Source organism: Streptopelia decaocto (genome assembly GCF_964273445.1).
Source record: "Streptopelia decaocto genome assembly, chromosome: 1".
Lineage (NCBI taxonomy): Eukaryota > Metazoa > Chordata > Aves > Columbiformes > Columbidae > Streptopelia > Streptopelia decaocto.
Window position 1 is genome coordinate 127,813,336 of NC_138663.1, and position 23,024 is coordinate 127,836,359.

General features: G+C 46.2%; 1 protein-coding gene across 4 annotated transcripts in view; it reads left to right on the plus strand.

The window, feature by feature from the left end:
- ILDR2 (immunoglobulin like domain containing receptor 2) overlaps positions 1 to 23,024 on the plus strand; it is a gene marked incomplete at its 3' end in the record, with an annotated part of 42,792 nt that overhangs the window by 12,746 nt on the left and 7,022 nt on the right. Inside the window, exons 4-9 of one of the 4 annotated variants that reach the window (XM_082043724.1) lie at positions 8,017 to 8,073; positions 12,540 to 12,686; positions 13,444 to 13,620; positions 18,804 to 18,920; positions 20,697 to 20,907; positions 21,805 to 22,489. In XM_082043724.1, coding sequence (XP_081899850.1) covers positions 8,017 to 8,073; positions 12,540 to 12,686; positions 13,444 to 13,620; positions 18,804 to 18,920; positions 20,697 to 20,907; positions 21,805 to 22,489 — 1,394 coding nt within the window. Of the gene's footprint in view, positions 1 to 8,016; positions 8,074 to 12,539; positions 12,687 to 13,443; positions 13,621 to 18,803; positions 18,921 to 20,696; positions 20,908 to 21,804; positions 22,529 to 23,024 lie in introns of those variants that run through there. The other 3 variants (XM_082043723.1, XM_082043726.1, XM_082043725.1) reach the window with 3 other exon arrangements.

Below are 23,024 nucleotides of genomic sequence, written 5' to 3' on the forward strand. Positions count from 1 at the left end.
TTTTGTACCTTCGCCTTCCTGTCCAGGATTCAGTGTCTTCTGTTACCTGTGTCTACAACTGTGCTCAGATACCAGTGATGAAACAGTGCCATGGTAACAGGAAGAATCTGTTTTTCCGTGTGTACAAAAGACTGTGGCGGGGGAAAACAAAGAAATCCCCACCTCTGAGGCTGGTTTGATGATGTCCCCAGCCCTGGTTCTTTGTGGAGGAAACAGCATAGGTTGCATTACCTTGACCACATCTGCTCTTCTGTTCATTACAGCCTGTGGGTCTGCCCTTGCGCTTTGTGCAGCACTCTAAGCTTGGCAGCAGCATGAAAGCATACTTGTCGTGGGCATACTTCGTTCTGCCTCATGCTGTTTGGCGCAGCTTGTGTGTATTTCTTTTCCTGGGTAGTGTGTATGGAGGCAACATTCCAGCTTTTGGAGCAATTCCAGGTTACCTACCCATTTTCCTTCCTTCCTTCCTTCCTTCCTTCCTTCCTTCCTTCCTTCCTTCCTTCCTCCCTCCCTCCCTCCCTCCCTCCCTCCCTCCCTCCCTCCCTTCCTTCGGTGGTATTCCTTTGCCTCTCCCTGTTGATGGCTAAAGGAGGAAGCAACCGGTGGTAAAGATACCATTTCTTAATATTTTGGCATTTGGGACATTTTTTATTCCATCCCACTGCTCTGCTAAGTATGAGTGACTTGCAGAGAAACAGTAAGTCCAGGTGTAGATCGGAGCGATTCTGCAGCCCTAGGGGACGTGTGGTAAAAGAGTTTTGTTTGGTGCCGTTTGAGTGGAACCCAGATTGCCTGTTAGAGTGATTGAAGCAGTAGAGGAATAGTGTCTGCAAGAGACACTACAATTCCCACAGCACGTTGCTGTTTGCTCTTGGATGACAGTGGTCTTTCAACTATAATTTACATTGCTTATTTTGGGGCTGCTGCATGATCAGTTAGAATTTTGAATAGAGCAGAGGTTCTGCCCGCTCATGTTATCATTGGGGGAAGACAGGAAAATCGGAACGGAAAAGGAAATAGGAAAAAATCCCTTCAACTGGTTTTATGTGAATGCCAAGATTAAAGATATGTTTTGGCTAGAGAAAGATACTGCTGGACAGGTAGTTGCATATAATTTAGAAACGTTGAAAGGTTTGAGAGGCAAAAATGGTAGATACTGAATAGCATTAATAAATTAATAGAAATTTGCTTAGCTAGAAGTGGAGGATCCTGATTTTGTACAGTGAATTGCACCATTGAAAGTTGGTCAAAAGCTGCTTTATGACAATTGGGAGCAAAATCCAAAACCTGAGCAAATTACAGCATTCTGTTTTTCTTCGGGAAGCAGTCACAGAGACTTCCAGTGAAGTCTAAGTAGCCAGTCAGCCTGGGTCATGATGGGATTGCATGTTTAGTTCTGTCACCTGGATGTGCTGGATGTGTCACATTGACACACAGAGTCTGGTTAGCACCAGAGAATCCTATGTGCTGTCTTCATTTCAGGCCTATTTCAGAAAAACATATAAGGATTTATTTATATCCATTTGTGCTGAACAAAGCTGATGGGATTTATAAAGCGTACCTGATGTTAAGCATGTGCTTATGTGCTTTGCTGAAAGGACCATTCAGTAGGTTTTGCTTAGTCAGGGACTTTAACCCTCTCTAATGGAATCAGTAGAGGCAAGGGAAGAGCGGTAGTAACCTGTGTGCCTCAGAAACACTGAAGGAGATTGGCTGGTAGTGAACCTCCTGTAGAGTAAGGAAAGAATTTAAATTAAAAAGTACTATTTTTGGTGGCATTAGGAATCTCCAAAGGGGTTCTAGCACGCTGGAAACTCTATGAATTCTGCTTCTGCTGCGGCAGGACTAGACTGGCAGAGTTGAGTAATTCCGCAACAGGAGTCAAGTGGTGCTCTCTGTACTTATGTGTTTTACTAGAAATGCAGAACCCTTTGCTGATTACAGCTGAGCAAGTAAATCCGTTTGCAACTCCAAACATGTTTATTTTTTAAAACTAATGTGATTGAATCAGAAAGGCTGAATCCTAAATTTAAGAAAGTCTACGTTTCTATCTTTGTAGCTAGCAGCTGAGTGCCCCGCTTCTTGAAACACAGACAGTGCTATTAATCAAATTGTTATTGGTAGCACCTGTGCAGTGCTTTTTCTATGAGAATGATGTCAGTGGGCTTCAGTGAAGTCACTCATGGCAGCCTTTGTTGAAGGGAACCACAGGTGTACCAGCGCAGTGGATGCAGGATGCCTGGAGTAATCTTCGAATCAGAAGTACAGGGCAGTGTCAGCGGACACCCTGTCCTGGCTTCAGATGACCCAGTTCACACCAAGAAGCAGTCTAGCTTAATTGCCTGGGGTTGGCAGAACCCAGTAAGGCTTTCCAAGAGCTGGAATTTACTAATCAGGTGCAGGGTCCTGTGGAAGCAGCTATACTGCTCCCTTCCAAAGCTGGTACAGCTATGGAGCAGTGGCTGTAGGTATAGGCAGGCACAGCTGGCTGTCCTGAAATGCATAGGTCTGCGCAAGCTCGGCAATGTTTGCATTGCAAGATTTTTGCATAGCTTAGACATGCTTTACGAAACAGTGGCTTCATTCCTAAGGATGTGTCAAGTTCCTGGAAGAGGCAGCATAGTGATCCGCTAATCACAGTTGTTGGTTCGATACTTTGGTTATTTATACATGTGCTCTGCTAGACATCTATTGTCTGTTTTTTTTTTTTTTCCATCCAATTCGGCAGCTAATATGACAGAAATGATGTATTAGTGAAATATTATTTTATAATTAGTCTTTTAGAAGATTCAGCTTCTACTGTTCTTATGCTTTGAATAACAACTATTAACATTTAAGTTTTTTGTTAATTTCTGAAGTTAGCCAGTGCTTAACGTTGGTAAACTGACATGTTTGGTAGTTTGTGTTACCAGCCAATATTGATATAGGCTAAAACCAAAATTTATCCAGTCTAACACCCATAGGTAGAAAAGAATGTAAATACATATACACACAGCATATTGCACAGTAATTAATGTACTAATAGAGACATGCGTTGGCTTTCAGAGAGGATAAATCTCTACTGGGACGTGTGTGTGTGGTGTGCAATGCTAATAAGACAATTCTTACTCAGCAAAGTGACTCAATAGCTGGTATAAATATAGCCAGGTTTGGAGTCTCTTGTGTGCCAGGAGAGACTGTATTCTAAAAGTTCATGTGGTTTCGGAGACAGAAGAGTTCTTGGCAGAATTTCCTCTTACGAGGTGATGGTATTAGGATTTTGCTCAGTTTCACTGAAAAGCTGCCAGTAGCATTGAAGCCAGTACTTGATCACAGCGGTTGGTAGAGATGTCAGTGCCATTGGGCATGTGTTGGGGATGAGCGGGCCAGATCTCAGCCGGGGAGGTGTCTGTGAACAACTTCGCAGTGAGAGGGCTCTCTGACCTTCAGCTGTGCCTTTATGACCAAAGGCAGGTAGTGCCAGCAGGTGAAGGAAGTGATCAGCATGGTAGCCTTCCACTGAAAAATCCAGGCAAGGCATTGATGCCAGGAAGGCTGCTGGTGTCCTCCCACCCCCAAAGTGCTCATCCTGTCCTCATTAGGTGCTGCTTTCCTGTCGCAGACCACTGTGCTGCCACCTTTGTAATCTGCGTCCAGGCCCCCTCATCCTAGCCCAACCTACTCCTGGTCATTTATTTCACGCCATTCAGAAGTGCTACTTGTTGACAAGGTTTTTTTTACTCCTCTTTTCCTTCTTATTTGCCATCGACAGCCACATGCTGCTCACAAAGGAGACTGGCGTGATTAAAAGACCTCCGTTACTAAGGTAGCCATGGCAACAGCCTCCTTGGCGGTCTTTGTTGCCTGCTAAAACTTTGATCTCCAAGAAAGGCTGCTGCTGTTTCTCCCTCCAATTGAAGAGAAGGAGGGGAAGAAAGAATAAAGTTTACTCTGAGCAGAGGGAGAACGGAGGAACTCATTGCAGAGCCATGCTCTCCCAATAAACCTCACAGCAGCTTTCTTGGAAGAGTATCTGATTTACAAGGGCCACACTTCCTCTCCTGTCCTTTCCAGCCTCCTGTGCCAGGGGCCTCTTGCCATGGCATGGCTTGGCAATTTTTTCTGCCACTGAGGAAGAAACAGTTCCTTCTGTAGTTGCTGCCCCCTGTGGCTGTGGTTTCACTGCTGCAGGTAGGCCTGCAGAGGCAGCCCCAACAGGGAAACCAATTCAACAGTTATTCCCATATTTACTCAATATTTATCACATTTATGCAATTGTCAGTATTTACCATGTTCCCATATTTACCCGATTGGCGTGTTCCTGACTGCATCTGTGCCTACTTTATTCATGTCATCATTTCTTTTCAGCTGCACCACTTACCCTAATTATTTTTGTGTCTCTTCTCTGCAGACTCTCTGCTAATAATCTGCTTGACTCCAGTTCCTCGCTGATCTGCTGCTGTTTGCTCTCCCGCTCTATCACTCGCCCTCCTCCTGCCTATTAACTGCTGTCCTCGCTTGCCTCTTCCGTATCCCTGCACCTTCTGGACCCGCTCTGCAACATCTCAGCTTTTCCCTCTCCCATTCCTCCTCCCTGCCCTCTCCTGCTGCATTCTGCTGGTGCAGACTGGGGGCTTGCAGGCTCCCTTGCACTTTGGGGCTAGCTGGGGCCTGAGGTGCGTGGGTTGCCTGGTGAGAGGCTGCTGTGGGCAGGTAAAGCCCTGCAGCAGCACAGTGGGAATGCAGACAGGAGTGTGTCCCAGATCTGCACTGGAACAAGGACGAGCTCCTAGCTCCAACAGAGCTGCCTGGGACAACCCTGGTAAACGGGGCCATCGTCTATTCCCTTTCCCCTGAGGGTGTCTGCTGGGGTTTGGTGGTGAGAGCTTGCACAGAGGACACATAGCCCTTGCAGGGCTGCAGAGCTGTGACTTGGCAGCTGTGCCTGGCCATGTCTCAGAGTGCCTGTGGTCCTCTTTCTCGGGTGGGCAGAGCTTCCATGCGAAGGTGGTTAAGCAAGATGTCTCTTGGCAGGATGTTTTACTAAATTGTTTTCTTCCCACAAATTGTTTTGTAGCCCAGCTCTCCACCTTCAAGTTTCCTTTAAAAAAAAAAAAATAGGTGAGGTGAACTTATTGTCCACAGAAGGAGCAGCTGGGTACAGAGAGCCAGGAGGTCAGTGGCTATGATCTCCATGGCCCCCCCGGCTGGCATTTCAGCCACAGGTCCAAAGGGTGGCTTTGCTCACTGAAACATTGCCCTCTCTGCCACGGCTTCAGGCACCGTGCCCGCCCAGTCTCCCCTCCGCCAGCTACTGTCTGGCTTTGGGACACACCCCTGCCTGGACCAGGCTTGCACAGGGCAAGTAAGCGAGGGTCAGCAGTGGCCCTTGACCCGCCCAGGGCCCCCTTGTCCCTGCACCCGCTGGTGGGCTGAGTGATTTTACTCCACTTGTTGCTGGCGGTGGGAGGAAAGTCGCCTTCAATGAGGGCACTGCCGGGGAGCCTTCCGTCTCCGTGGCAACCGTGAGGTGGCCATGGTGGCAGGCAGCCTGGCCTGTTGCTTTCACGCGCTAAGGGGGAAGTGCATGGTGGGGGGAAGGGGGAATTAATTCAGTCACGAGGAGGGGCGAGAGCCGGGGTGCATTGAAAGCTGCTGGGGGCACGGCAAGGCAGAGACCGGCTTTGTGCTTGCTGGCAGAGTTCAGGCTGAGCCATGCTGGAGTTTGCTGCTGCCTTGAGCCCTCCTGGACTTTGTGAATCGCCTTTGTGTCGTTCTGGGGACCCTCACGGCTGTGTGACCCCCACTGGCAGGGCAGGGGGAGCAAATTCTCAACGCAGATACTCAGCAGAGCTGAGTAAGGCTTCACAAACAAGGAAATATTTGACTGCTCGTAGGTAGCACAGAGGAACTACTTCAGCTGTCTTCATGACGAGTTACCAAGTTCTCAAGCACTATTATTTTTGAGGGATGCTTCTTCCTCCTTGAACATGTGGTTTCTCCTGGGGATCAGGAGGCACCATAAGACCCAGCACTAGCAGGGATCAACGCTCTTTGGGTAGGTTCAAAATAAAGCAGGTGCTTATTTGGACTTGTGAGATGGAGCTTCTGCTCTTTATAGGTGTCACTCCTTTACCTCTGGTACCACACATCCCAGCCCTGAATTAGCTATATACCTCCAGCTGTTTGTCCATTGGCATCTGCTCTCAGATTAGGGCTACACATGAGCTTGTGTGGACATAACAACACATGGGAGGCAAGCTGCATGCCAGAGTCTGCCAATATGTTCTGCATGTATGTGGTTCATGTGTACATTGTTTGCACACACAGACACACACAGAATCCCATATTTTTTTGTGCATGCTGGGGAAATGAGGAATATATTTAGTATGCATGTGGAACATAATGTAAGTCTAGCATACAGTGACACAAGGCATACATTTCTTGCATGTGTTTGGAGCCCACTTGTGGCACCCAAGACTTAAGCCACATATGATGTGTACATGCCTGTATCTTGTGAGCAGAAAGTATACATGAGCACTTTCCCATAACAAACCAGCTGTGAGCAGTTTGGACATCTGGTGCTTCCAGAAAATGGACTGCAAAGAATGTCATGAAACTCTTTGTATATGTAGATGAAAATGTTGCCGTAGACTAATGGCAGGAGTCCTCCTTGAAAATAATTCTCTGAAGGATCAGCGTTGTATCTCTTGCTAAGGCTTCAGGAGCACCTCATCATGATGACGTTACTGTGAGTACTAGACAACTTCGATGAGTTGCATCTGCTTGCAAAGCACTGCCTGCATTCGGACTATGTTTATTATGGCTCCTGCAAGCATCCTTGTAGATTTTTGATCTCTACAGAACCTCTGATGAAGCACTGAGAAAAAACGGACAGTGGGGATTTGATTATAACACACTTCAAGAACAGACTGGAAGCCAAGGAACTTGAGATCCAGTTTACCACAGTGTCTGAGTGTTGCTTAGTGTAGGATGTGAAGGGCATGTGGGGAGGTTAAAGGTAGCTTTCTACAACTTTTGCACTGGCTTACTTGCACTCAGCTGCTTCTGTTATGCTATATCCACAATGTATGCCTGTCTTCAGAGTGCAGCTCTCCTACCTTATACAAGTCTTTAAAAAACACAAGCACAGTCCTGGTGCTACATAAGAGTATGCAGCACAGCTGCACATAGGGTTGTTCTGCCGATGCACAGTTTTGTGTAAATTATAGCTCAACACCATGCAGGATGTTTGCTGTGTGTTAGAAGCATCCCAGAAATTCAGTGCCAAAACAAATAAGCACCGAGCTGCCTTTGGGCTTGGATTTTGTTTGCATTCAGTTATGAATTAGAAGTTGACTTGCCTTTTTTTTCTTTTGCAAAATGTTTCCGCACATTTCTACATGAATCCTTCCCTGGTTGTTTTGCTTCACTTGAGAGTTGGCCTTACATCACACAGTCTCACCAAGTTACTTGTGCATCTTGTAATAAATAGCACGTGCTCACTTCAAGACTCCTTTCCTGGAGCCCTGCAGAGCCCCACATGAAGAACACCACCCACGGGTGTAAGATGCATGTGGCTGATTTGTCAAGGGCCTCGGGTGAAAGATGTTTCACATCCATCCAAACTACATCGCAACATTTTTAAAGTAAACTAAATCCTTCTGAGAGCTATCGTGCATTTCCAGGATCTTTTGCATGTGTAGAGCACAACTCCAGAAAGATGTTACCATGCAACCATGCTGAGGGGACCTCCCTCTTCTTGTCATTTTGTGTCTAGATTGGAGAAGCTCTGTTCCAGGTTCTTTCTCCCCAGCTCTGCTGATAACACAAAGTACAAGGACACAGAAATGGCAGAAGTGCAGAGGCAAACACACCAGGCATCAAGAAGGATGACATCTATGGTTGATAGGAATTCACTTAACAGAGTGCAAATGGGCAGATGTGGAAGGGGACTGGAGGCTAAGGCAGGGGCTGGGGAGTGTGTTTTTCTTGCAGTAACCTCTCTCCTTGTTCTCCTCCTTCTATCTTTTCTAGGCAGGACAGGGCTGCTTGCTGATCTCTTGCCCAGTTTTGCTGTGGAGATTATGCCAGGTATTCAGTCATTTCACCCTTCAGTCACCCAGTCCTCTGTCATCTTGTCTGTTTATCCTTCTGCAGCATCTTTGTGTGGTGTATGTGCCCTCTTACATGTGTTTTGTCTGGGGATAAAAAGGGAAAAGCCTATTGCTTATTGGGAAAGTGTGTTGGGCTGAGATGTGAGGGAGCCCACGCTGGGACTTGGGGGAGGAGTGGCCCTGTTGGGAGCCAACACAGAGAGATGGTTGATGTTATGTCAGGATCAGTGTGAGGGCAGAAATGCTAGCACTTTTCAGGGGAGGTTTTATATCACGCTCTCTGCTCTCCCCCAAGGTAACGCTGCTCCAGCTTGCGAGACCTTGGCAGCCTCGCATGCCCGTATCCTTTGTGCGTCAGCTGCTCTTGTGCGGTAGTAACTTCCGCTCCCCAGACCCTGTCCTGCGGGTACCATTATAGCCATCACCACAGATGGTAGCACAGGAGGTGCTAGAAATAGAGCGCTGCTTAGCAGCCCATCAGTGGCACAGCCCCTCTTGTGCTGCATGGCCGGGGCTTTATCTAGGTAACACCAGGTGGTTGGACCAGACATGAAAGCTCTCTGCCCATGATAAATCCCTCATTGGCCAAACTAATGAGAGCCACCAGTTCTGGCACTTATTGCAGAGGAAGCGGAGACTGTGCAACAGATTGTCCTTGAAAGGGAAAAGCTGTGAGAACATTTAGCCATTGAGTCATCTGATCATCCCCTGACACTGCCCAAGGAGTGTTTCTTTCACACATTTGTGCAAAAATGCGACTCCACGTAAATGTGTGAAGCTATTTTCAGGTCTGTCCCAGAGATGCAGAGAGAAGGCAGACGCTCCCCCCACCTCCTGTATAACCCAAAGCTCCCTGAAAGTTCAGCATGGCAGGGGGGGGATTGGTCTTTTCAGCATAGACAGAAGTTGATTCTCTGTTGCCTAACACTTTCCCCCCTCCCCCCACTATTTAGAATTTTATTGAATGGGTACAAAATTCTTGTGTGTTGGCCAGGTGGCTTTCTGGTACCCTCACTGCATGGGTGTAAACAACAAGGAGGTGTAAAAGGTGGTGGCAAACCACATTTCAGCTGTTAGCATTGCCTTTTACCTGAAAAAAACAAAACCAGATCCTCCTTCAAGCACAAAACAGAGGTTTCCAGACAGTGGGAACACACAGCATTTTGGCTTGGTAATCATTTGAATCTCAGGATTACACAGTTGTATCTGGAAGGGCTGTGATAGAAGATAACAGTTGTACTGGAGGAACGACTAGGGTATTGCAGGTAAAAGTGGTTGATTACCAGTTTTGTGCATGAAGGAGGAGCCAGCAGGCTTTTTTGCTGTTTTCTTAACCTTATCAGAGAAGCAAATGATCTCACTTCCTGTGGAGTAAAATCCTTCGTGATTCATAGTTCCCTGTGACTGGGACACTGATTGCAAACATCCAGTCCTGATGCTGAGTATCTTGCAGCGTGCAGGATACATACTAACCTGACCTCCTTTTATACTCCCAGAATGTTTTTAGAAAGACCACAGATACACTTACAATGGACTTGCTGTTAGTTTTTTTCCTCTTCCAGGCTTTAATCCTCAATGGAGTCATTAGGAGCTGTTCACTAATAGCTCTGGAGATCTGACACCTGAGCTTCATTGCATAACTGTGGCTGGCCACTTCTGTCTTGTGATACTATTTCACCTCTCTGTATCAGTGATTGTCATAGAGGACAAGATGAGAACATGACAAAAGAAAAAGGCACTGAGCTGTTGCCCTGCAATAGATTAGGAAGTAACAGGACTGGAAAGGATTGTCTGCCTTGCTATCTTACATGCTTACTGAGAGCTGTGTAATTTCATCCTTTCCATAAGCTTAGCAAGTTTAAGAGTAGTCTGGGTTTGGCCTTTCTTTCTCCCATTGGATCGATTTTGTTGATGCGCATCTTCTAGCTTCCATATACATTACTCACAGCCTGTTTATGCCCATTCCTGCAAGACCTTTAACTATAGTACCTGCTTTTCCTCCTAGCATTCGTCCTCCTAGCATATTTACAGGCAGCAGCCACATCTGCTCTCAGCCTTCTTTTTAATAGACTAACACAGCAAGTTTCATCTCTCCTGCTGTAAGGCAGGTGATTGAGTCCTTTCATCTCCTCAAATCTCTGCTTTGCATCTGCTTCACCCTGAATTAATCTTTTCTTCTACAAAGGTGACCAGAGCTGTATAACATGAGTAACTTACATGGAGGCCTTTTATGATGGCATTAATATTTCCTTAACATTACTGGAAATTTGTCCTTGACTGGACATGGCATTACATTTGCCATTTTTGTGGCTGTATTGTGTAGGCAGTTACAGCTGTCCTATGATGGAATTGTATACTGGCTCATTTCTTGTTTTTCAGTTGACTTCAACTGATGAGGTCCTGTTCAGAACATAAATTGTTCTTAATCCTCGAACGTGTGACTTTGAAAGTATTGCTGCGTTCCTTGAAATTCAGTATATTGCTGCATTTTGTGCTTCTTATTGCAGGCCCAAGGACAACTGGCCCTTTCTATAACATACCCCAGTATTCATCTTCAGTGGCAATGCTTCTTTACCTCTTGTCTTGAAAATACATTAACATATTCTTATTTCCTGTGTAAAGGTCATTTGTGAAAATAGTAAATAAGCACTTGAAGAACTGTATCAGTAATCTACTCTAAACTCACTCTTTTCCATTCATGAATGTTTCCCTCCAGCAATTTCCTTATTCATTAGCTGAATTTTTCTCAGCATATAGTAACTTCATTAAAAAAAAAATCTACCAGGACCAAAATTATCTGCAAATTCAAATGAAATTAGTCTGTTTCAGCCAAAAAAGAAATAAAATATTCAAAAATATAAAACATTTCGCTTGACGCTTCTGAAATGAAGTGTTTTGATTTGTAAATGCCAGATCTTTCACTGACGTTTTTTAAAGCGAATTGTAAGTTCTAGATTAAAAATGGCATTTAAAAAAAGGGAATTGCTTGTAGAAGAGTTAAGGAAAACTTGAACAAAGCAAAGAATTTTACTTCTGTTCAAACAGAATGCTCTGGATGAATCAAAAATTGCACTTCTTAGTTTTGCATTTTATTAAGAACTAGAAAAAAACCTTCTGTTTTGATTGTTCCAGCCTGAACATTTTTCCTTGAACTTGCAGCTTAGTGATGCAGGTGAGAGGTGCACTGTTTTTCCCATGTGATTCAATACTCACATTACAATCCTCGTATCAATACTTCATTTAAATATTAATGTACCAGGAGACCCCTTAGTGAATGCATGCTGGACTTAGGAAGCACTGGTCTACTGCTTTATTTTTCTCTGCAGAGCAGCTCCACCACTTCTTTCTTTGCTTTCTTACCACCTTTCCGAGGTGGTTGCATTACTGCCTGGGTATACCTGGAGTCTTTCCCCACAGATTTTCCCTCACCAGCCATCTGACTTCTGGATAGGTTGATGCACCTCTAATGTAAAACCAACTCCAGGCCTCCTATACATTCCAAGTCTTGAAATTTCTTGGTGCAGATGTGTTCACTCACCATTCCTTCCCATAGTCCAGGGAATTGCCATGTGGCGGTAGGCACAGCCCTGTGCATTCAATCCCCTGCGAAACACAGGGTAGCTGGATGCAGAGCTGGGAGCTGCTGCAGTGTGGGCTGGGCACCTGTCACTGCACATTTCCCAGCAGTGAAGCTTAGGAAACCTTCTCTCGCTCCCCTTCCCATTCAAACCTCATCCTGGTTTTTGTGGACCAGCTCTGTTGTGCTTTCACTTGTAGGGTGTATTTCAACCGTTCCCTTTTGGGGCCTGGCAGACATCATCTGAGGCATCAGCAGGGGGAAGAAAGAAGAAAAAAAAAACGGTTGTTAGGTTTCCCGGCTGGCTGCAGTGCCTGAATAGGATGTTCATTTGGCACATTCAAAAGAATAATTGCATGCGTGGGCCTAGTTGTGAAGGGGCAGGCCTGGCTCATTTACTGGGCTATTTATAGCGTGCTTTTCACCATCGTTTGTCCCATTAAAACTAGGATATGGGTAGGGAACAAACACACAAGCAGGGCATGAACATGGCCAGGAAGAATGTGTCTTTGATGAGATCCAAATGTTAATGGAGTAGATCCTGCAGCATTCGTACAGGTCTGACTTGGGGCAAAGGGTTTCTGTTTGGGGGAACAAGAACTCCTGCCTCCCTGCTGCTCGCCTCTCAGCCAGCCAGAGATGTCGCAGGAAGGGACCACATTTCCATAGCTCCATTTCGTACTGTCATGTGCCATTTGTACTTCGACACAGATGAGGACAGAGTCCTAGACCAGCAGGAAGTCCACTTCTGTTATTCACCTACCTGTTTTGCCCCTGTGCTCTCCCCTGGGAGAGTGTTGCTGATGTTCCCTTCTACAGTGATATGCAATCCTGTAAGTATGTGCCTTTCTCCCCGTGTTTTCCAGAGTGGGTTTTTGTGGGCCTGGTGATCCTTGGGGCGTTCCTGTTCTTCCTCCTGGTGGGGATCTGCTGGTGCCAGTGCTGCCCACATAGCTGCTGCTGTTACGTCCGCTGCCCCTGCTGTCCTGAGTCCTGCTGCTGTCCCCGGGCACGTGAGTGACCATGTCCCAGCCTGGCGCAAATCTTCTCCTGCACAGCTTTTGCTCCCTGGCAGAAGAGGAGGAGAATGTGCTTCCTTTGCTCCATGCATTTTGCTTGACTAAAGAACTAGTTCTTAGGGAGTGAAGGATCTGACCTATTGCTCCATGGTTGAGTGCTCAAAGTTAATTACAAATGTAATTCCCTGAGCCCTCCCTGTCTTGGCAGCTCTGCCTGCTTCTCCAAAGTGTCGTGCTCCTTTTCCAAATTTGTTGTCATGTCAGTGGATGTTGCAAGTCAGAGCTAAGGGCGGCCTGGGAGGTTTCTTCCTGGCAGTGCAAAGCAGCTGCCCTCTACAACAGTGCAAAATCCTTGCAACCCAGCAAGGTTCCCAGTCAGGCTCAGGCAAATCTGTCAAGTCTCATGAGCCTCATCCCTACTGCTTCAGTTATCAGTTGTTTTTAAAGCTGAGCCGCCACTAAGTCATGGCAGCAGTAATGCTGGCTGCAACACCCTGAATGTTTCTCAATTGCTGAGCATTTTGCAGTGCTCATTTTGCAGTGCTCATCTGATCTGCTATGTACATATTTTAAACTCTCCTCAGTGCCCTTTGAGGCTTAGAAAAATTCATATTGGTCCTTGTAATTTCATTTGTCCAGTTGTCTCCTGCTGGGTTGTCACCAGTGTAGGTGATGTGCAGGTTTTGGCCACATGCCATGTCAGGCTGTGGGAGCTGGTGTGATACTAACTGCTGTTCTTTTTCTTTTTCAGTGTATGTAGCAGGTAAAGCAGCAAAAGCTGGGTATCCCCCTGCAGTCTCCTCCATGCCAGGTCCATACTACATCCCCAGTGTTCCTGTAGCTGGTGTCCCATCTCCTGCTGTGCTGATGGATAAGTCGCACCCACCTCCCTTAGCCCCAAGTGACTCCAGCGGAGGAAGCCAAAATGGTAATTTGCAGTGCCAGGCACAACATTCAGTCCTCTTACTGGGAGCTGTGTTGGGAAAGGGGGGAATAATTGTAACTGATAGAGTGGTATGAACAGAAGAAACACAGAGAAATTGCATTTTGATCCTGGCTCTGGCAATGACATTTGCATCCCTTAGGGACACATAGTCCAACTTTTCTAGTACCATCAACACAGTGTCAGTGTGAGGGTGCCTAATTAGATCAGCAGGGAATGGGAGGCCAAGTTCAGGCCCTTCGTGACCTGTGTTGTTACTGCTGCAAAGCTTTACTTGCAGAGGGGAAAAGGATGAAGATTAATTCAGGGGAGCAGAGGCAGTGACTGTTTTCCCCTTAGATCTAATGCCTTGCAAGCTGCTCTCTCTTGGTAAACTGTTCTTCCTGCCCTCTGTAGAGCACTGCTTGCCCTCTGGCAGCAGTTTTTTGCTGCAGCATGTTTTACAGTCCCAATGGCATTTTGGGCACGGGGACATGCTCCCTCAGCATTTCTGCCCAAGAGCGTTCGGGGCTAGACCCCTTCCCATACCTTACAGAAGCCAGTAGGTTGCTTTTTTTTTTTAGCCTCTGAATTTGTGAAGTGTGAGTGATAAAAGGCTTCTAACTAGAAAGGAGTTGTGGATCTATGTCAGACATAGAGCATCAGTATGACAATTCTATCTCAGTGAGGGTCACTTCTACTGCGAAGGAAACTGCCATCAAGGAAGAATAGGGTAGCTATTTAGCCAGATGCTAGCATTTCAGTATCAGCGTGGCTGTCCAAATTCAAACATGCTGCAGCAGAAATGACTTTCACTGATGTAGAGTCACTGTACTGACACAGTAGGTTTGCCATTATCAGCCATGTCTGATTTGAAAGCACCATACTATTAACAGTTGTTAAATATTGCTCATGAAAATGTTTTGATAAGACACTCCCAAAAATACAAGATCAAGTAGCATAATTGAGTAATTAAGGTTTTGGAACAACCCTATGCATCCTTCCACTGCCCCAGTCAGTATACTAACCTTTCTGGAATTACAAAAAAGTATTTTCTGTCAACAATCATACTTTTTTTTTTTTTCCACTGAAGTCAAAACAGAGCTCCGGAGTGGAGCATTTTGAAATAGGAAATAAATCAATCACTGATCCAAAGCAGAACATACCCAATTCAAAAACCTGTGTCAGAAAATGATGAATGACAGCCCAGTGCTTAATTTTTTTCCTCTGTGAAAAATGTCACCGCACATAGAGCATGGTGTTGGCTGTGAGAACTCCAGGGATTTTTTTTAGGAGTCAGATCACAGCCCCGGTCTCATCTCTGCTGTATGTTACTATCAGGGCACAAATGCAGAATGAAAAATTGGATGTGTTTGGTAACCAAAAGGAACAGCTTTTAACATCCCACGTTCATTACACAGAAAGATGCATTTATTATATAATCCAAATCAGCTGGCTGGACTTAATCCCTCAACTCAGGACCTGACAGGAAAATACTATGTATTGCAAATAAAACTATTATTACAGAGTTTTAACTGTTGTGGCAAGACAACAGAGGTTCTTAATTTTTTTTTTTTTTATTTTTAATTCATTTTTTTTGCAATTATATGGACAAACCCATAGTCTGGATCACGCATGTGTTGTTCAAGGTGTTCCTTGAACTGTGGAGCTAAGGAAGGGTGATACTCTGCACCCTGTTCCTTTTTGTCTTAAGGTCCTCCACAATGCCAGAATATCCCCTAATTACAGGCTGTAGAAGAGAAAACATTATGTGGCTGTTCCAAGCTACTTATTTGCTGGTTGGCCAGACAGCAAACTAAACAAAACAGGTAATGGTTGAGTTAATAATAAAGGCCTTTTGTCAGAAGGAGCACCAGTTAGGTGTGTGTGTCCTCCACACAGCCAGTGTAGGTCTGATCTGAAACTTGGTATCTTTGAGACTTCGACCCTCTGTCAAGTTTATTTAAGAAAAAGGGATCAGAAGTGCTGGGGGACAGAGACAGCAGGATTCTCTAATCCTGGCTGCCATGCTAAAAAGGACAACCTTTGCCCTAGATAGTTTCTGTTTATAAATGACCCCTGTGAGGTGGTCTAGTGAGCATATTCAGGCATGAGAATATTTAGAAAATTAGCCTAGGGTTGCATTAAAGCCATGTGACAAAGCTCCAGTGAAGCCTAGAAACTCAATCCTAAACTTAGGGTTGAACTGGGAAAAAAGAAAAAAAAATCAGCTTTCTTATTTAGAAGAGTGTTGACAACACACAGGATGTGTGCTATGTCTGTTTTAATTGCAGGGGTTACCTGGAGACTTTTGAGTAAATTCCTTAAACCATGCACACATGGAGGCTTCTGATCCAAGAGCTGGACTGTAGACCTTTAATATGGAAAGTGTATAAGGATGAGACATCATTTACTTCCTAACCGCTCTTGTCTGAAAAAAAAAAAAGAGTAGTGCTGTCCTTTCTGGAGAGGAAAACAGCTTACAGTTTTGGCTGACTTGATTCCACCCACAGAAGAATAATTTTAAAAGTGTCTAGTTAAACACAAATTAAACATTAGAAATTTATGAACCATTCAGGAGAAGAAAATATGGTCTAACAGGGAAGAACGTTCCGTTCCCTTTGACTTCAGTGAATGGTTCTGGGCAAGTGGTTAATGTCTCTGCATCTTTATTTCCTTATAATTAAGATGGTCCTAAAAATATTCAAACCTTATTAAAGGGTTATGGCAATTTACAGATGAAGAAGGGTGTGAGGAGGAAGCAGTATCTTTGGTTCACACACAAAGGAATAATAAAGAGATTTAATAAGTTGAACATTCAATATCATTGCGAGAAGTATTTAATAAATAAACGTAGAGACAAAATATGCTTCATCTGTAATGGAAAATACTTTTTTTTATGAGCTGTTCGTGGTCATCTTTGCAGATTCAAATCCAAAGTTAATTTCTAGATGCTTACAAAATTAACAAAGAAATTCATTTGCTTTTTGATACACAGCTGCAATAGCAAGCCAAGCATGAAGTCTGGCTAATTCTCCATCAGTTCCAGGAGCAATAGATGTTGCCCAAATAGATATTTGGTGCAGCCTCAGCATGAGTAGTGGCTCTGGGGAGACAGAGTCTGGAAGCTGCCTGTTCAGGTTCCCCAAAGTTTATTAGTAGGTCAGAGTAATTTCCAGCTGATGGTTGTTTTCTGGCTCGTGTATAAATGCAGTGGTACCTTAGCTGAGATCCTGGTACACGCAGTAGAAGAAAAAATAGTGAGAGGCCTCTCTCTTGGCAATGTACTAGGCAGAGGTCAGCCATGATGGTGAGATATAGTGGAGAACTTGCCTTGCTGTTGCTCATGCAGTGCAGCTGGACTCATTGCTTCTGCGGTCAGTCAGTCCAGCCCTTCTTTAGAGCAGCAACCTCCCTTCAAGACATGAGATGGTCTTCCACTTGGGGAGGCAGAGGCAGGGTTCCTTGTGTTCTGTAAATCACCATGCACATTTGCAGTCAGTGTGCACACATTGGTGCAGATAAGAAAACAAAGAAAAACTCCAGACTGCTGTCAGCTAAGCTGCCTGGAGACACATTGAAAGCAGGACCCTGATAGACCCATACTATGTTTAACATCTAATACCTTTCCCAAGTATAAGGTAATATTTCAAGATGTAGTTACTTACCTTGCACGTGCACAGTCAAAACCCACAGTAAAGCACTTTCCTCCTGGAGCAATTTGTGGGATTATTTCTGGAATCCTTCTAGCCATTTCTATGGCACTGGTGTTTCTAAAGCAGAGCATGGTTATTTAATAGTGCACAGACACATGGACAGCAGTTTAGGACAGAAGGTGCCTAAGAATACCTCTGCCAAGTCCTTGTTCAGCCCACACAGTGCATGCATACTATGCGACGTACTACCAGACCCATATGTAAGTAGCTTGATGTATTGGGGTGTGGGATAAAACAACAGGTTGGCTGAAAACCTCCATCCCAAGTATTTAGATCGTGCCCCAAGAGGAGTGCTCATGCAACACTGCAGTATTTACACAAGGGAACATACTAACCCCATGCAAAGCAGAGAGGTTCCGTTTTGTAGTCTTAAGTGAATTGTCCTCATGACAGTTCTCTAATGAGGCTGAATCTGAGGACTGTAGTCCTCTTTTATGCTTAGTGCTGTGTTTCTGTCAATCTTGAAATACCCCCAGGCTGAGACCTTTCATAAATAATCTGCTATAAAAGCCTTATTTTCTTCAAAGGCCTGATAGGTGGAGTTCTCTGCTTGCCGACTGTAGACCTGCCTTGAGGTAGCTGGGCTGTTTACAGGGTTAGCAGGTAAAGTGTGCACGGAGCCAGCCTGCCAGAGTTACAGCTGCTGTGGCTCTGGCTGTACAGGGGCTGCTTTTCTACACACAGGAATGTGGAAAAGCCAAAAAGGCTTTCCAGACTTCCTCTGCAAATGGAGTAATCCCAGCAGTCAAGCAGTTGATGTATGTGTAAGACATACCTTTTCTGTAAAATAAAGCATGTAAAGAATGCCAGAGCAGGCAGTGTCACAGTTACCCGGTGACCTGATTGGCCCCATCACTGGATTTAGTATAAATCTCAAAGTAGCATGATGTGCTTTGTGGGGCTTTCTGTGTTTCCTTGTGCATTCTCTGGAGCTTCTCCTACCACATACTCTTCAACCTGTGAGCAGAATTCATAGGGCTGAGAGGGTGGAGTGGTCCTGTGGAGTGACAGCTCCCAAATGCTCTGCCACCTGTTTCCCCTGCAGACTGGGAGCTTACGGCCACGGCTGCATAGAGGGAGCCTGATCTCTGGGACTGCGTCTCCCATATCATGACGAATGCTTTCTGTAGTGCTGAGGAAGGGGAAATCAGTGCTACTTTTCTCTCTGCCATCCTCTGTGGGAGGTGGAATCACTGTGGCAATGACACTACTTGATGCATTTGATTGTACAGATTGGGCATTTCCAAACCATTTTTGCTGTTACTGCAAACTTTATAAATGATGCGGCTGTGCTCACAACTTCACATCCCACGTTACAGACAGATTTCTTCTGAAGCAAGGACTGACTCACTCTGTTTTGGAAGACACAGCCTACCTGCCTGAAGATGTGAGCTCAACTATAGGAGCAATATTGTCAGAAAGTCTCCTTGGACTTAAATGTGATTTCTTCTAATGCTTTTCTTCTCTCCCTAGCGGTGCGCAAAGGGTACAGGATCCAGACTGACAAAGAAAGGGACTCCATGAAGGTGCTATACTATGTCGAGAAAGAACTGGCTCAGTTTGATCCAGCTAGGAGGATGCGAGAACGATGTGAGGAACAAGCATGGTTTGATTTTTTTTCTGACCTGAAAAAGACCCTGCACATTCATAATTAGAAGTTAACTAGCTTTGCCTTAGAGCCAGCCTGTAGTATATGATGTCCAGGATATGGTACTTGAGGCAGGTGAAGTCTAGATTTTAGGCATCTACAAATGTGTTCGATTTTAAAGATCTGTCACTCACCTAATCATCATTCATTAGAGCGGACAAGGTGAGGGATACTCAAATGCTCGTGCAAATTATCCGTTCAGATCATCATCATTTGGATCATCAATATCTGAAAAGCCAAGTGCATACTCATGCCTCCTGCAGCCTATGGTGTGATAATAGCTGGGATATTGTCCTCACAACTTGTATATATCTTACAGGGTGCTGCCTGTAAATTCCCAGCATGGCAAAACAGGAGAGGGATTTTATCAAAAGCATGTTTTGTGGGTTCCAATGACCACAGTGTGGTTTGCAGGATGCACAAAAGTAGTTTGGAGTGGCTGTTGCCTTGCAGAAGAGGCAGGGACTACAAGAAAGAGTCAAGAAACCAGGGGATTGTCAGGTTTTGTGACACGGGTCAACATAAGATCGGAGGTGGCACATGCATCAGTACCGACAGCTTGGCAGTCGGACAACTGCAGGTGAAGGCGGAAGGACAGTGAATAGGGACAGGGTGCAGACTCAGAACTGAGCTTCTGTGCGGCACTCCTCGCTGTCTTCCAGTAGCCTCTTGCAAGCTTTATTTCCCTAAGTAAAGGCTGAGGCTGCACTTAACAGGTGGCAATACAAACCCAAGTGAAGAATCTTACTTAACACATTAGGAGACAGAGGTGCAGTGACAGGACTGAGTGTGTGCATGAAGAGGGCTTGCAGTGCTGCTCTTTGTCCCCTAGCTGTTCTGTGTGGAGGACAGCAGCAGGCTGGGGACTTCGGGCAGCATCTGACTTGTGTGGAGCTAGACCACATTAAGCACTGGTAGAGGTTTATTTAAAACAGACACGTGAGATCCTGCAAATCAATGAAGGTAATGGCTTTGGGGAATGACATTACATCAAAGCTCTGTACAGATTAGGCATAATTAACAAATTATATGTACTTCTAAAACAGTCATCGCTGAGCACGCTGTCTTCTCCACCCACAAGATTTACTATAAAAAGACCTCTCCAGATTGGTATGTCAGGCCTCCAGATGTCAATGTGCTTGACAGGGTAGAGACTGACAGTGATTCAGACAGTCTCTTACTTTTTTTCTTAATCTTTTTTTGAGGGGGTGGTTTTTGTTTTAGCTGGGCAAGTCAGGCCAAATCCAGAGCCAGCCTGTCTCACACCAGGAAAGGGGGTGGTGGCACAACTGCTGTGATGATGTTCCACCAAGCTCAGAGCCCAGCTCATAAGAGTGGAGAGGTCACATGTATCACTGAAGCAGGGCTGAGGGGGATTTTTGCATGAAGGCTGAACTCAGTTATCTGGGACACAGAGACCTGATGCCATTTGCAGTACACCTAGAATATCCTACCTGGCTGCCAACTATCAGTTCAGAAGACCTGTAGGTCTAACAGCAGCTCTATCTCCAAACTGAGCCCCAGGAGTCTTGGTCAGTATAGGTCAAGGCTTTGGAGAAGGGCCTTCGGTTCCATTTTGATTTTTTTCTAACAGAAGGCAGCTCAGCTTCTTTCTGAAGAAGCTGCAGCAGGGTCCTCCACAGCCTTCCTGTCCTCGCCTCTCACACACGCCATCAGGTGATGCCTGTCTCATTGTTTTTCTGCAACCTCCCCTGCAGATAACAACACCATCTCTGAACTCAGCTCTTTGCATGAGGATGACTTGAACTTTCGTCAGCCCTACCGCCAGGTGCGAAGGAAGCCTCTGCCTCCTGCGGGGGACCTGGATGGCGATGCTGAATACTGGGCAGGAGTGGTTGGCGGGGGCAGCACATCAAGATCACAGGCTGTCTCCGACTACAGAGATGAGCGGGACAGTTTCCGGCACAGGTGATGAGCACTGCATTGGAAGGCAGCTCTATCTGGCAAAATAGTAAAGAAAGGAGAAGGAACAGATGGACTGGTAGCTCTTCTCCATTTCCTGCTGCTCTAGTTCTGCTTAGCAGGACAGAGGGGTTAGAGAGAAACATGAAATCTGGAGATGTCATTAGGTGAGGTCAGAATTAATCTGATTCCCACAAGCCTGCTGAAACCTACCCAGCTGGGCAAAGCTAGGTACCAGCCCCACTCCAGGTGGGATGTAAAAGTGATATCAATAGGAAACCAAGCCACCCTTTGCAAAGTGCTCTCTAGATATTTGCACCCAATTCCTCCAGCACTTCGCAGTGCTGGTGTGCTTTGTTAGGAGTCACACCCTGGTGCTTTGATGCAGCAAGACCTGTACTCCAGATCTAAAGGACTGGTGCATCCTTCCCTCACATAGCAGCAGGCCAGTCTCCCAAAAGCAATGGCAGGGATCTCTTTCCCTCAATGGTGGACTATGGTGCCACCTCAGCCCCTTTAAACCTGCTTCAAAATTGCCCTGCTGTGAATTTCTGTAGCCAAGTTCTTGGGTTTTCCCAGCAGGACATACACCTACAAGCTTTGGGGTCAAGGAGAAGTGAGTCCAGCCCTGCATACTGGAGGACAAGGAAGGTGTGCTCCAGGTTTAATTTCAGGTCACATTAGGCATGTAGAGTCTGAGCTATCTGCACTAAGCTGCCTTTAGACTCAGCAGAGAGAAGCAGGGATATCTAGGATGTGATGCATCTCTTACAGAAGATGATGAGAACAGGTCAGATGATTAATGCCTCAGGAATGCCCATTTCCCTCCATTGTCTGTGAAGGCAGCTGAGGGGATGAGTGCAGCTGAATCCTGCCCTCTAACACTACCCTTCCCTCCCCCAGCCAGCAGAGATCCAAGTCCGAGATGTTGTCCCGTAAGAGCTTCTCTGTGGGAGTGCCGGCCGTCTCTATGGACGAGCTGGCAGCCTTTGCGGAGTCCTACAGCCAGCGGACCCGGCGGGCGGACAGCCAAGAGACTCGGCGTTTTGAGCGGTCAGAGTCGCACGGTGGGCGCAGCGGAGGACTGCACCACCAGGATAGCTCCATGGAGGACTACTACACCAAGCGTAGCAGAGGGAACCGAGAGCCGCTGACGGACTCGGATCGGGGCTGGTCATACAGCCCACCCCGGAGACGGGCCCATGAGGAGAAGCACCTGCCCAGGCTGGTGAGCCGGACGCCTGGAGGGAGCCAGAAATATGATCACTCCTACCTCAGCAGCGTCTTGGAGAGGAAATCCCGGAGCTACGATGAGAGCGGGGACCGGAGTGAAACCCCCTCAAAGCTGAGCTCGCAGCCCAGCCAGAGAGGAGGGGGAACATACTATGCCTGGTCACCACCCTCTACCTACAAAGCTGAGAAGTCGCAGCAGCAATCGCAGCAGCCACCGCCTCAGCAGGAGGAAGGGGAGGATACCCTGCCCCCATACAGCGAGAGGGAGCTGAGCCGGGGCCCTTCGTACAGGGCCAGGGAGCAGGCCTACCTCAATGCCTCTGACAAGAAGAGGAAAAAGGACCCCAAGAAAACAGTAAGGCAATGCCTGGTGCTCCTAATCCAAATAGGCTGAGCAGGGGATACTAACCAGAGTTTACAGGCACGAGGGCTCTCCGGGAGAGTAGAGCCTGGAGCCTGAGTGTGGGGAACCCTAGATAGGGAAGTCACTGTGGGAAGAGGAGAATCACTGTGGGTGTAAGAGGCCAGAAAAGGAAATAGCTCTTACACAGGACTTCATGATGGAGGGGAGAGACAGATGTGCCTGGGACTAGGGGTGTAAGGGATGTTTTTGGTATCAGTGGTTTGGTGATCCAAGGAATTAGAAGTTTAGGGATTAGGATTATGGTAGGGAAGGGAATTTACCAGGTTTACAGAAATGACAGGGCATTGCTTTGGCCTTGATCCTTGTTATGGAAGGGTTGAGAGGCTCTCTACTTCCGGGCTGGGACAGGGCTAGTAGCAAGGTATGGTTTGAGACCTCATCTTTCTGAAAGGGGTGAGATGACAGACTCCTGTGGGTACATGCCCATGGGCATGTCTAGGGGCCATGAATGCTGAAGGCATTCCTC